Genomic DNA, 15,240 nt, shown 5'->3' on the forward strand with positions numbered 1-15,240 from the left:
ACATTTCCTTCCTTCATCGGCTATAGGGAGTAGCCCATGAAGTGTCGACAGCGGGTTTCCTCTCTCAATATCTGTGTGGTCCTTAACCATTATGTCCGATGTCATATAACCGTAAATAAAATGTGTTGAGTGCGTCGTTAAATAAAACATTTCCTTCCTTCATCGGCTATAGGGAGTAGCCCATGAAGTGGCGACAGCGGGTTTCCTCTCTCAATATCTGTGTGGTCCTTAACCATATGTCCGATGTCATATAACCGTAAATAAAATGTGTTGAGTGCGTCGTTAAATAAAACATTTCCTTCCTTCATCGGCTATAGGGAGTAGCCCATGAAGTGGCGACAGCGGGTTTCCTCTCTCAATATCTGTGTGGTCCTTAACCATATGTCCGATGTCATATAACCGTAAATAAAATGTGTTGAGTGCGTCGTTAAATAAAACATGTTACCCAGGTTTCTGGGGATTGAAAATTAGCGTAACCTATTTATGGGTTACGCAAAAATAAATTTAGGTAATCCATTTCCTTTTTTTTTTTTTTTTTTTTTTTAAACTGTTATGTCCAAATTAATGATGTTCCAAATTTAATGAGTGAACGAAAAGGAGATTACGCAACATTTGATTTGAGTGGTCGACGCGCGAACGAACTTATCGTTCTCGCAATATTGAGAGGGCCGAATGTACATAAACGTGACGTGAGGGGTAATGGCTCTATAACGTTTCACTGCGGTTTTATAACGGTATCAAAGACGTAAGTAGCAGAATCTCTGGCAATTCGTCAACACAGTTAACCCAGGAAAATATAGACATTTTAAATCAGCTCGGGACTTTATTGCAAGCAGTAAACGTTTTGAAACGTAATATCTATTCGTTTCTCTCTTTATTTCTCTGTCAATCTGTTTTTCTTTCTCTCCTCTTTCATGTTTCTCCTTCTGCTCTATTTCTTGGTTTCCTGTTTCTCTTTAATCTGCAGTCACTGTTGTATCATAACTGATTACGTTATAGTTACTTACACACTGTTGTTGTTACTACTTCTATCAGTTTAGCCCGAGTACTCTGACCGTAAGACCGGCCTCGGTGGCGTCGTGGCAGGCCATCGGTCTACAGGCTGGTAGGTACTGGGTTCGGATCCCAGTCGAGGCATGGGATTTTTAATCCAAAGACCGACTCCAAACCCTGAGTGAGTGCTCCGCAAGGCTCAATGGGTAGGAGTAAACCACTTGCACCGACCAGTGATCCATAACTGGTTCAACAAAGGCCATGGTTTGTGCTATCCTGACTGTGGGAAGCGCAAATAAAAGATCCCTTGCTGCTAATCGGAAGAGTAGCCCATGTAGTGGCGACAGCGGGTTTCCTCTCAAAATCTGTGTGGTCCTTAACCATGTCTGACGCCATATAACCGTAAATAAAATGTGTTGAGTGCGTCGTTAAATAAAACATTTGTTTCTTTTTTTCTGACCGTAAGAGGCAGGAAGTAGATCGTGTGTTTAGGGTGCTGAACTGAACTGAACTTTATTTACACTCAGGCCGTAGTGTACGGCATATGAGGATATATATACATACAGCAGTCAATATAATTGTAACAAGATGGTGGGTGTACATAAATGTACATAAATACAATAAATACATATTAATAAATACAAAAAAATACACAGAATATCAGCCAGAGGATTTGAAAGTATTCATAATTAGATTACAAAATATAGAAAGTTTTCTAAGGACACCAGCTTTCTTAGAGTTGAATAATTTATAAAATTTATATATATTTGGTTTAGATTGACAGAAAGATGGTAAGTAACGCTTTCTTTCATTCTTAAAAAACAAACATGTAAATATATCATGAAACTCATCTCCGATATCGTAATTATTACACAATGGACATATTCTATTTTGTAGTGGTACATTTTTCCATCTGCCCGTTTCAATTGGAAGATTACGGTTTGATAACCTGAAGAATAATAATGGACACCAATGTTTTCTCTCTATAATTGTGATGTATGTCTCAAATTCAACAGTATTTTTAAATATGACTTAAAATTAACTGAGTCACCCCTTGCTCACTGAACCCAGTGTCCCTCAAATAAACAAGGAAGGAAGGAACGAAGGAAGGAAGGAAGGAAGGAAGGAAATGTTGTATTTAACAACGCACTCAACATATTTTATTTTCGGTTATATGGCGTCGGACATATGGTTAAGGACCACACAGATATAGAGAGAGGAACCCCGCTGTCGCCACTTCATGGGCTACTCTTTTCGATTAGCAGCAAGGGATCGTTTATATGCAACATCCCACAGCCAGCTGGAACGAGAAATAGCCCAATGGGCCCAAAGACAGGGATCGATCCCAAGCCGACCGCGCATCAAACGAGTGCTTTACCACTGGGCTACGTCTCGCCCCCACCCCCACTCCCTCAAATGTACACAGTTAAAGTTTGTTTTGTTTTGTCATCAAGACTCAAACTGGCTTATATTTACAATAATAACGTACGGTTTCCAGAAGATACCATTCTATACTCATACTCTATACTCTTTTCGATTGGCAGCAAGGGATCTTTTATATGCACCTTCCCACAGGCAGGATAGTACATACCACGGCCTTTGCTACACCAATTGTGGAGTACTGGCTGTAACGAGAAATAACCCAATGGGGCCACCGACGGGGATCGATCCCACACCGATCGCGCATCAAGCGAACGCTTTACCACTGTGCCTCTGACCGTAAGAGAGCAATACGGACATTTGGACAGTTACATTCATCTCATTATAACTGAATTATAACTGTCCAAATGTGTTATAACTGTCCAAATATGTTATAACTGTCCAAATGTCAGTCTTGCTCTTAAGCTATTGCCCGTCATCTTGTTTCTAAATTTGTAATGGAAAGGTCCTAATATAGACGTTTAAGTATTTCGACCAATCCCTAGGGAATCAATATTGTTTAAAGTGGTGGTGAAGTCAAATATGAGCCTTATCTGTTGGAAAGATGCATGCCCGGACCACCAACATTTATGAAATGAAAAACGCGTAATTTTAGAATTTAACAATAAAAAAGAGAAACCCGTTATTATTCCAGCTAACTGGGGCAACCATTTTGTTTCTTTTTCGTCGCGTCCGGTACTCTAACTTGGAGGGGAAGTGACGTCAGCTCCTGTCAACTCCTGTATGCTTCGCTTTGATCAATCTGATTTGTAAAACCAACATAAATGTCCAGATACTATAATAAACTATTTAACTAAATATATTTTAATGTGCAACCCAATGAACAACCTACCTTTCTTGGACGCCCTGAAGCCGTCGTCGATGGGGAGTTTGGTGATATTGAACGACAGACGGGTGTTTGGCAGAAGGTCTGGCTCGTGGTTGACGCGGTACACGGCGTAGATGAGGGCGTTCTCCACCGCTGCCTCCTCATCTCCGATACCAAACAGCGCACCTGTCAATAAAGATAATACATCGTCAAGTTTATGTAACGACACCGCTAGAAAGAAGGAAATGTTTTATTTAACACATTTTATTTACGGTTATATGGCGTCGGACATATAGTTATGGACCACACAGATATTGAGAGAGGAAACCTGCTGTCGTTACTCCATGAGCTACTCGTTTCGATTATGTCATGTCATGTCATAGGGTTTTACGTGCACATTCAGAACAAGCTATTGTAGCGCACGCCTGTCGTGGGCACAAGACAGGAAAGGTGGGGGGAGGGGAGAGGAGGGACCGCCTGCACTGGCAGGTGCAAGGGAGCGCCAGCAGCCCGATCAGTTTCGATTAGCAGCAAGGGTTCTTTTATATGCACCATCCCACAGACAGGATAGTGCATATCACAGCCTTTGATATACCAGATGTGGAGCACTGGCTGGAACTAGGACACCGCTAGAGCTAATTTATTTATTAATCATAGGCTACTGGATGTCAAACATTTGGTCATTGTGAATTAAAAAAAAGAAAAAAAGAGCTCATTTAAATGTTAATCATCAGCTATTCCGTGTCAAACATTGTTTCGTTTAACGACACTATTAGAGTACATTTATTTGCGTGATCAAATAGACAATAACACCCGCAAATCTAAAAAACTCAATATGGTTGTCTCCTAAATCATCGGTTATTGGATGTCAGACATTTGGTCATCGTGAATAAAACAAAACGTTAAAGTTTGTTTAACTACACCACTAGAGCACATTGATTTATTAATCATAGGGTATTGGATGTCAAACATTTCATCATTGTGAATGCATATAAAAGTTTACGTTTGTTTAACGACACCACGAGAACTCATTTATTAATAATAAGTTATTGGATGTCACATTGGTTCAGTGAATACAGATAAAACTTAAAGTTTGTTATGTTTAACTACACCACTAGAGCGCATTGATTTATTAATCATCGGTTAATAGATGTTAAACATTTTGTCATTGTGAATAAATACTTGGTGCCATGGGCGTCAATCCGGCTTTAAAAGTGGGGGGACGTGTTAGTGTGTGTGTGTGTGTGTGTGTGTGCGTGCGTGCGTGCGTGCGTGTGTGTGTGTGTGTGTGTGTGTGTGTGTTAAACGAAAAAGTGGGGGACATTTATATAGATTGTCCCCCGGCGACCCCCCGTCCCCCACCGATCGACGCCCATGCTTGGTGCGCTTTCCCACATATTGGATAACACATACTACGGCCTTTTACATACCAGTCTCACACAGCTCAAAGGCAAATTATAAATTATACACCACACCCCACCCGACCCCGACCCTCCCCTTTGCTGGCAACTTAGTGTACAAAGAGTTCATTGATTCATAAATATGATAAACATTTGGTCATTGTGTTGTGTTATATTGTTAATTGATTTTTCACTTGTCTACATCTCGACCCTAACTCAGTGAGGGTTCCGAGTTGAAAAGAAGCAAATTAAAACAAAATTAAATGTAAAACTCAGGTTTGTAAATTCCAATTCGATGTTTCAGGCAACGCTGTTAACGGGCATGCAAGGCTTTTAAAACAGTGGGTGTTATAGACGGGCAGGCTTTCACATACAGGTTGGAAGATTAGCAAAGAGAATTTTAACGTTGTATTAGATGCTTATCACATTCCTTAGTTATTTCAAAGTAAATACATCTGTTAGTGATTGAATACGAGCATATGTAACTCATTACATCGGTCGAGGTCGGTCTGGGATCGATCCCCGTCGGTGGGCCCATTGGGCTGTTAACATTCCAGCCAGTGCACCATAACTGGTATATCAACGGTCGTGGCATGTGCTATCCTGTCTATGGGTTGGTGCATATAAAAGATCTCTTGCTACTAATGGGGAAAATGTAGCGGGTTTCTTCTCTAAGACTATGTGTCAAAATTACCAAATGTTTGACATCCAATAGCCGATGATTAATAAATCAATGTGCTCAAGTGGTGTCATTAAACAAAACAAACAAAACCGTAAAGTCTGGATTCAAGTCAGTCAAATCGAAATGGACTTGGTGCCCCTTACAGTTCGATCGTATTCGTGTCTCTTATCTTCCTGTTAAATTCGTCGTCTCCATTCCCCAAAGGGTTTTCAATTTATGCCACGATGTGTCTGATGATCAATAAATCGATGTGCTTTAGTGGTGTCATTACACAAAACCAAACTTTAACACTACACCAGTCTACTTTATTTTCATATTTATATCCAGCTAAAGTTCAAGCATACTGGCATGGGCATGCATTCAACTTGATTGACCCTGTCGTCTGCCCAGCACAAAAGTCAATGAGTTTGTGTGTGACAGATGAGCAACACTTTTGTGTTTTATTTACACATTTTCCACTGAAATAACAACATATAACACAGTCCCAATACACCAGTTATGGAGTGTTAGACGAAATGGCCAATAAGAAAAATGAGACAAATGTCTGATGCGTCCATTAAAGATGGACATTATATAACAAGATGACCATTATTGCAGGCTTAACTCAGCCGTACGCACCAGATCGACATTAGCATTGGGTCAGTTTACTCGTTCGAAGTGCCTTAACTCCGATGTATGTACCCTATTAGTATTAACATGGGTAACTTTACTCTTTAAGGTGTCTGGGTAAACAAGAAGCCGGTGATATATGAAGGCAGAAGGAATAAACAATGATTGCTATAAACTATAAACCATTGATACGATATAGCATAATCATAAGCTCAGTCGCAATGACTGAGCGAAAACAAACATTTATGTCATTGTGAGTTATCTTCCTTGCTGATGCTCTTATTTGTCTAGTAGGTGTATGTGGGGTGTTTTTGGGGTGTTTTTTTTTTTGGGGGGGGGGGGTTCGTTGTTGTTCGGGGTGTTTTTTTGGGGGGGTGGGGGTCTTTAATTTTGTTGTTATTATTTATTTATTTTTTTAGTTTTCGCTTTTTTTTCTCTCTTTTCTTTCTTTCTTTCTTTTTTTTTGGTGGGTGGGTGGGTCTTATTTGTTTGGGGTCTTTTCCTCCTTTTTTTTTTCTTTTGGGAGATGTTTTTTTTTTCCTTAGGGAGATGTTCAAAAATGTCCCTTGTTGCTAGTAGGTATTTAGTAGGCCTAGTTTATGTGTAGGCAGCGGGTTTCCTCTCTTATACCATGGACCAGTTGCCAAAATAAACCATTATGTTACACACCAAACATCCCTAGTTAAAAGTTCGCTGGGATATTGCTAAACAAATCTTTGGGCCGAATTTACAAAGGCTGTTTATGTCTGATCGCGTCTAACTACATACATTTACAATGCTTAGAGTTAGAACACCTGCGTTTAAAAAAAAAAAAAAAAACAGGTTTTGTAAGTTCGACCCATAATCTTTTTCCTTTGGTTGTTCTTCACAATTGTTTTTCATTTCAACTTATTTTCGTGCTTATATCCAATTAAGGTTCAAGCACGCTTTCCTGGACACACACTTCAGATATTTGTGCTGTCTGTCCAGGACAGTGGGTTAGTTGTTAGTGAGAGAGAAGAGGGTGCAGTGGTCTTACACTTACCCACTGAGTCGTTAAAACTCGCTCTAGGTGGGAGCAGGTACCAGGCTGCGAACCCTGTACCTACTAGGCTTATGTCTGATGCCTTAACCACGACACCAACAGGGCCGGTTGTTCTCCACAAAGCCAGTACTGGGATTCGAACTCGGAATCTACGAAACGCGGTTCTTCCTGTGCAAAACGCACCTGAACTTGGATGCATTGGTGATTGCAAACATCATTCTCCCTTCGGTTCCTGTTTATTAGAAAACAAATCCGTGAAGAAAAATGCTGCTATGTAGAAATAACGACGATATGTTCCATACCATGTTTATATCTATATCCTACGATCAAACAACGCTACCTTGAGAATCCACAATCGCAATTGCGGCACTGTTATGACAGAACATTTGGCATTAGGAGGCGAAGCAAAACCATGCCATCTGAATGCTATCTGGCGATCATAAAACGGATTTTGGGAATATCAAAACATTCCCTCGCCGCTGTCTTTGCCTCATCAAGGAATTCCATGATCTGTCCGCGTTGTTATGCGGAATGCAATGTACGGGGCAATTTATTTTAAAGTAAAAGTTTGTTTTATTTAACGACGCCGCTAGAGCACATTGATTTTTAATCTTATCATCGGCTATTGGACGTCAAACATATGGTCATTCTGACACTGTTTTTAGAGGAAACCCGCTGTCGCCACATAGGCTACTCTTTTTTACGACAGGCAGCAAGGGATCTTTTATTTGCGCTTCCCACAGGCAGGATAGCACAAACCATGGCCTTTGTTGAACCAGTTATGGATCACTGGTCGGTGCAAGTGGTTTACACCTACCCATTGAGCCTTGCGGAGCACTCACTCAGGGTTTGGAGTCAGTATCTCGATTAAAAATCCCATGCCTCGACTGGGATCCGAACCCAGTACCTACCAGCCTGTAGACCGATGGCCTGCCACGACGCCACCGAGGCCGGTAATTTATTTTAAAGAAGAAGCCAAAAACACGATATCAACGCATAGTCTTTTGAGACGTCTCGGGTAACAAGAGGTAGGCGTTCTCGTGAATATTCATTAGTAAACAATACTGAACTTACAGCAATTAATGTAAGTTAAAAATGTCCTTAAAAAGGCAACTATATATAACGACTTGGAGATCTCCCGGCACCGGTGTAATAGCCCAGAATATACCCCCCGCCAAACTATACCCGGGGTATAAACTGGACTAGCACAGAATATACCCCGGGGTATAAAACAGGCTAGCCCAGAATATACCTCTCTTTTATGAGTTGCTTTTCTTTTAAAGCGTTTATTATTATTATTATTTATTTATTTATTTTGTATACAGGTTAGTAATAGAAAATGAGAGTTAGGGTTAGGAGTATAAAACAGGCTAGCCCACTTTAACTCCGGGGAGTATATTTTGGGCTGTTACATCGGCTTCCATTCAGAGCGAGTTTAATGTTTCAATGGATGGGAGTAAGGCCACTACACCGACTTCTCTCTCACACAAATCACTTACGACTAACGACTAACCCACTGTTCTGAGCAGGCTGTTAAGATAGCTGATGTGTGTGCCCAGGACAGCGTGCTTGAACCTAATTTGATGCCAGCACGAAAATAACTATATATGAAACGAAAGAGAAATGATTTGGGGCGGGGTCTAGTTCAGTGGGTAGAGCGCTCGCTTGAAGTGTTTTGGTTCCAGGATCTGACCTCCACGGTAGACTCGTATCCCAACCAGTGCCCAACGACCGGTATATCAAAGGTCGTGGTATGTGCTGTCCTATGTGGGAAAGTGTATACAAAAGATCTCTTGTTGATAATGAAAAGGCGAGTTTCCTTTTAAAGACTACGATTCAAAACTGCCAAATGTTTGACATCAGTGTGCTCTGCTGGTGTCGATAAACAATACAAGAATACCCTTTTCATTCTTCATTTTTATTTTGTTTAATATTTTATCCAGTTAAGCTTCAAGCCAAAAAATGCTGGTTTAGCCCAGTTTATACCTTATCCACTCGAACCTTCATTACTATGTAATGTGCTCTAGTGGTGTCGTTAAACAAAACAAACTTTTTCTTTACTGTGATTTCGCGGAAATTCATTTTCGCAAGCCAAAAGTCCTATTCCGTACTGACTCCATGAGTACCTATTTAGTCCAGGAACATTAGTGTTTACCCCGGAAATAAACAGTACAGAGTTTTTTTTTGGGAGGGTGGGGAATGGAATGGAAGCAAAACATCATTAATAATAACATATTAAAAGTTCACAAATTTCCCCCTGGTGTGCTAACGTCACAACAGATGTAAACATAGTTTGTGAAGATTCGAAAACTTATGCTTAGATCATTTGTTTCAGGACTGTATGTGTGTCTATTTGTATCTCCAGGATTGTTTGTGTCTATTTGTATCTCTGTCTGTTCACGTGTCTGTACTGAACCCCTGATCTATATACCTGTCTTTGTGTCTGACTGCCTGCCTGCATGCCTGCCTGCCTGTATGTATGCCTGTATTTGTGTGTGTGTGTGTGTGTGTGTGTGTGTGTGTGTGTGTGTGTGTGTGTGTGTGTGTGTGTTTGTCTGTATGTGTGTGTGTGTTCGCGCGCGGAAGTGTGTGTGTGTGTGTGTGTGTGCGTGCGTGCGTGCGTGCGTGCGTGTAGGTACATCCTCTGTGACTGCCTGATATATTATGCAGTAAATACGGAACCGTATCGCATATTGATATATTCACTATATTTGCCGTGGAAGTAGCAAATAGCAAACGAAATCCCCAAAGATCAAGCGAGTAATGCAGATAAAGTGCTTATATTAATTTAGTGTTCAATATATGCAGCAGGGTAATATAGCTGCATGTTATCACGACTCCGAGTTCTGGGTATGAATAATAATGAGTTAATAACACACTAGAGTGTACGCAGAGAAAGAAAAGGAAAGAAAAGGGAAGGAGAGGAAAGGAAAGGAAAGGTGGAAGGAAGGAAATGTTTTATTTAACGACACACTCACTACATTGTATTTACGGTTATATGGCGTCGGACATATGGTTAAGGACCACACAGATATTGAGAGAGGAAACCCGCAGTCACCACTTCATGGGCTACTCTTTTCGATTAGCAGCAAGGGATCTTTTATATGCACCATCCCACAAGCAGGATAGTACATACCACGGCCTTTGTTATACAAGTTGTGGAGCACTGGCTGGAACGAGAAATAGCCCAATGGGTCCACTGACGGAGATCGATCCCAGACCGACCGCGCATCAAGCGAACGCTTTACCACTGGGCTACGTCCCGCTCCCACCCCCCCCCCCCCCCCCCCCCCCCGAAAGGAAAGGAGAGACGAAACGAAAGAAAAAATTAGAGGGAAAACGGAATCAAAAGGAAAACAAAGGAAGGGGATATTTAACTGAGGAAATCCCATGTCTCCGAACAGCTTATCTAGAGGATAATATAATTTAAATGGATATGTAATATCAGTTGTTAATGCATTTCGCATACAAAAAAATACCTTACGGCTTGGAAAGGATAAATGTGGCAACATATTTGCAAACATAATATTAAAATAGGCCTAATTTAAAGAAACATTTTGACGATAAATTGACAACAGAATGAGAAATAAAACTGTTGACTACCAGTTATATGACGTCAAGATGACGTCACTGGAACTTTTTGTCGCTTGGTGATCTACAGGAAACGTCAGGACCACTAAAACTGCTGCTTGCCCTTTCGCAACTACTACACGTGACTGTTAGTACTTGGAAAATAAAATAGTACACGTTGAAGACGACGGGCGCATTGTATAAATATTATACTGGATTCTGGACAGGTTTCTGCTTATCAGGATTAGTCACAGATCCAAATATACTGGACTGTAACAGGTCTAGTCAAAGCAGTGAATGCAATAGTCTGTAGACCTACACGTAAACCTATTCAACATTATACCCTTAGATCTTCACTATAATACTGGTTTGAGACAAAGTTTTATCTTTGCAGTATACACAGTGCATGAAGTACGTTTATTTATATGGATTGTGACATAGCCTGCCACGGCAGATATGAAGAACATCTAAATAGGCCTAACAGGATTGTGCGGTGCATCTCAAGATAATGGATTATGATTAAGTCACGGCAGGATATTGGCGCTGATGTTACTATGTACCGGTCACCAGCAGAGCTTCATTGATAGAACTGTTCAGAAATGTAACTGTTACAGCATCACTCGATTGTGCCCATTCTGCTGTTTGTTTTACTTTTCTGCGATCATTACTTTGTCGGTGTGCTTCATTGTGTCATGGTTACTACGTTGCGAGTTGTCGTTGACGTCGTGTTGCGTCCAACGTTAGTCGTGTTCTTCTTGTTATCATTATACACGTTGTTGTCACCATAGTATCTCTATGTTTATTTGCTTGTTTGTTTTGTTTGTTTGGGTGTTTTTTTGTGTGTTTTTTTGTTGTGTTTTTTGTGTTTTTGGGTTGTTGTTTTTTGGGGGGTAGGGGTTTGCTGACAATTTTAAGTTTGCATTCAATGCATAAATAGTACATAAACCATAATGTTTACATGCATTACGTTGAGTTGAAGCCTATATGATTCCACATGACTACACAAACAGTACATAAACCAGATTGTTTGTAGGCAACACATTAGTATCTCAGACTCTATTAGAGTCTCGAGTCTAGACTCTAAAAGGTGTACAAGCACCAAGCCAGACTGTTAAATACAGGGACAACGCTGATTCGCAGTCTGTGATTTCATACATCTACAACAACAACAATACTACGTACACCAGGGCCCGTGCTTATAAAACTTAAAGTCTAGACTTTAATAAAGTCCAGACTTTAACGTTATGCTATTTCAATGGCGTTGCCATGACGTTAAAGTCTGGACTTTATTAAAGTCTAGACTTTAAGGTTTATAAGCACGGGGCCAGACTGTACAGACAATACGCTGCTTCCAATTGTATGATTCCACACATACACAGTTAACACACAAACCAATCTAATTAAAATTAGCTCCACTATTACATGTGGATCTAACAGCAGCCAGTTGGGAGTTCATGTCCACCAATCAAAACCTTACTTGCAGAATCATTCCCAGTGATTTAAAAATAATTTGAAAACGTTCCGAATTATCCTGAGGGTAATAATTTTAATTAGATTGCACACAAACCAGACTGCGATTCCATATGCCTACAAAAACAGCACATAAACAAGACAAACTGTTTACAAACACTACGCCTATTCGAATCCTGCTATTCTACACAGCTACACAAACAGCTCATAAACCAGACAGACTGCTTACAAACACTACGCCTATTCGAATCCTGTGATTCTATATTCTAAATAACCGACTGGAAAGACATTATATTGGCTAAAATTATTAACACTTTATAGGTAGGGGGTCAGCACTTATCTCTGGTGATTCCTGCCCAATAAACGGGTTCCATTTTTCAAGGCAGGCCGTCTTGACTCCCTGGGTCATCGAGACTTCACAAGAAGGAGTTTTCACGCTTTGATCAATTTCCAGATATTAGCACTTCTTACAAGTGTACAGTCCTTTACTGATTTATAACGTCATGATAACACTTTAAAGGGACTGTCCTGAGTTTGCAGCCATTGTAAGATGTTTGCGATAACAGAGCCTTGTTGGCGACTACTATTTCATACTAGATACATTTTCTTGTTTAGAATACCAGTGTCTGTATATCGAATGCGTTTGCGGTGGTATACTAATATTTGTAGCCATCAGTTTTTACTTTAATTCGTGATATATATCTATTTTCGTACGTACGAAATTATTGGTTGACAAAATCCAGTCTGGGCTACTATAAGCATTAGGACAACAACAAACATCTTGTAAATACAGACACTGATATTTTAAATAAGAAAATGTATTTAATTTGTATGTTACGTCATCGAAAATGCTCTAATGGTCGGAAACATTTTACAATGGTTGTAAACACAGGACTGTCCCTATAAGAAAGAGAAACATTGAAAATGTATGTATGGGTTCTTGTCTAACAATTAGGAGATCACGTTCATTCATTTTCTAATTTTTGAAATATTTGTTTCACTGTTCATTAAGTATTTTAATTACTAAATGTTGGGGGCGGGACGTAGCCCAGTGGTAAAGCGCTAGCTTGATGCGCTGTCGGTCTAGGATCGATCCCCGTCAATAGGCCCATTGGTCTATTTCTCCTTACAGCCAGTGCACCATGACTGGTATACCAAAGGCCGTGGTATGTACTATTCTGTCTGTGAGATGGTACATATAAAGCATCCTTTGCTACTAATGGAAAAATGTAGCGGGTTTTTTCTCTAAGACTATATGTCAAAATTACCAAATGTTTGACATCAAATAACCTATGATTAATAAATCAATGTGCTCTAGTGGTATCAGTAAACAAAACAAACTTTTACTAAATGTTGTGTCTAGTGTTATAGGATGAACCTAAAAAGTGAACTTTAGAACAAACTTACAAATATACGAATATATAGTGGGGTTTTATCACCAATATCAGGTTTATCACATTAATTACATAGCTTGCCTTCAAAACCTATTGATATATTAGCTATACCTGTATTACATTTTGAAAATGCTAATCTCTTTTTTAGCAAGTGTTGTAACATCACGTCGTATCACATTTTCACGACAGAAATTTTACTCTGTGGTAGTACAATCGATAACTTTGTAAACATTTTCTATTTTTAACGAGAGTGATCATTTCTTTCAAAATAGAAAATGTCATTCTTGTCTGTCTGTGTGCCTGTGTGTCAGTCTGTGTGTGTGTGTGTGTGTGTGTGTGTGTGTGTGTGTGTGTCTGTCTGTCTGTCTGGATGGATGGATGGATGGGTGTATGTCTCCTCTCTCTTTCCGTTAACCTTACTATCTCGTAGTCTCTCTCTCCTCTCCACCCCCCCCCCCCCCCCCCCCCCCCCCCCCCCCCGCTCGCTCTTTCTCTCTCTCTCTCTCTCTCTCTCTCTCTCTCTCTCTCTCTCTCTCTCTCTCACACACACACACACAAATATTCGTACCATCTGCCTCTTTCTCTCGCTCTGTCTGTCTCTCACATAATATATATATATATATATATATATATATATATATATATATATATATATATATATATATATAGCGCTCTCTCTCTCTCTCTCTCTCTCTCTCTCTCTCTCTCTCTCTCTGTGTGTCTCTCTCTCTCTCTCTCTCTCTCTCTCTCTCTCTCTCTCTCTTTCTCTCTCTCTATCTCTCTCTCTCTGTCTCTGTCTCTGTCTCTCCCTCTCCCTCTCTCTAGTTTTGATATGAGAACGCAAAGCTAAAACACCGTTGGTAATCAGTGATCTATGAGATTTGGAGCAAATACTAACTGAAAAATACATAGAACAGAATCGAAACTCACTTAATCAGCTCCCGACAACCGGGCAGGTTACGGGGTCAAATCTTGGCAGGGCGGACGAACGATTTATTACCGATATGTTTGATAACTATAAATGGAATTGTTGGCGGCCAACATTCTATTGATCAAAGAACTTCGACTACGTTGGCCATGTTGGCGGTAAATTTGGCGTCAACGATATTTGCTTCTTAAGAACTGGTAATGTCAGATACCAGATAAACGACATATCATGAAGGGTAATTTAATTTGAGGTTTTTTTGTAATAGAAATTTATCAATTTGTCGTGTTGCTTCAATAATTATTTTCGAATTTACAAGTTATTTTGTGGGGTTTTTTTATTTAAAGGGGATTATCCTGACTTTGCTGTCATATGATATACGGAGCCTTTTCGATAACTAAATTTACATTATAAGCTATTTTCTTGTTTTACAATATCATTGTCTGTATAAACAAGATGTTTGCTGTCGTCCTAATGTAGCAGTCGAAACCATATGGCCTCAGATTACAGTTATCTTCCCATTTGGTTGTCCAAAATCCGGAAATTTGACCGCGCACTGTGCAGATAGAACATATGTAGAAGAAAAAATAGCTGCTCATTGTATGAAGAAATTCCAAAATTTTATAAAGTTATTACATTTTGAAGTTGGTGTCCCTCAAGTTTCCATTGCTAAAATTGGCCATGGCAAGGCACTGTAGTAGGTGTTTTAACACAGCCTCTATATACTCTCAGTTTAAAGGTGACATCCCGATACTTACTGAGCATTGCTTTAATATGTATATCATTGGAATGCATTAGTGTGGGCCAGTTTTTAGGGGGGAAAATGGACTGATAGGCCTCAGATTACAGTTATCTTCCCATTTGGTTGTCCAAAATCCGGAAATTTGACCGCGCAAGTAGTCTGCTGTTTGACTGTGGTTATTTC

At 39.9% G+C, this 15,240-nt stretch overlaps 1 protein-coding gene across 1 annotated transcript in view; it reads right to left on the minus strand.

Moving 5' to 3' along the window:
* Window positions 1–15,240, minus strand: part of LOC121370563 (glutamate receptor ionotropic, kainate 2-like) — a 186,810-nt gene that overhangs the window by 73,837 nt on the left and 97,733 nt on the right. The window contains exon 2 of the mRNA XM_041495871.1: window positions 3,266–3,427. Within this exon, the coding sequence (XP_041351805.1) occupies window positions 3,266–3,427 (162 nt within the window). The remainder of the gene's footprint in view (window positions 1–3,265; window positions 3,428–15,240) is intronic.

The sequence above is a fragment of the Gigantopelta aegis genome, chromosome 4 (assembly GCF_016097555.1).
Source record: "Gigantopelta aegis isolate Gae_Host chromosome 4, Gae_host_genome, whole genome shotgun sequence".
Lineage (NCBI taxonomy): Eukaryota > Metazoa > Mollusca > Gastropoda > Neomphalida > Peltospiridae > Gigantopelta > Gigantopelta aegis.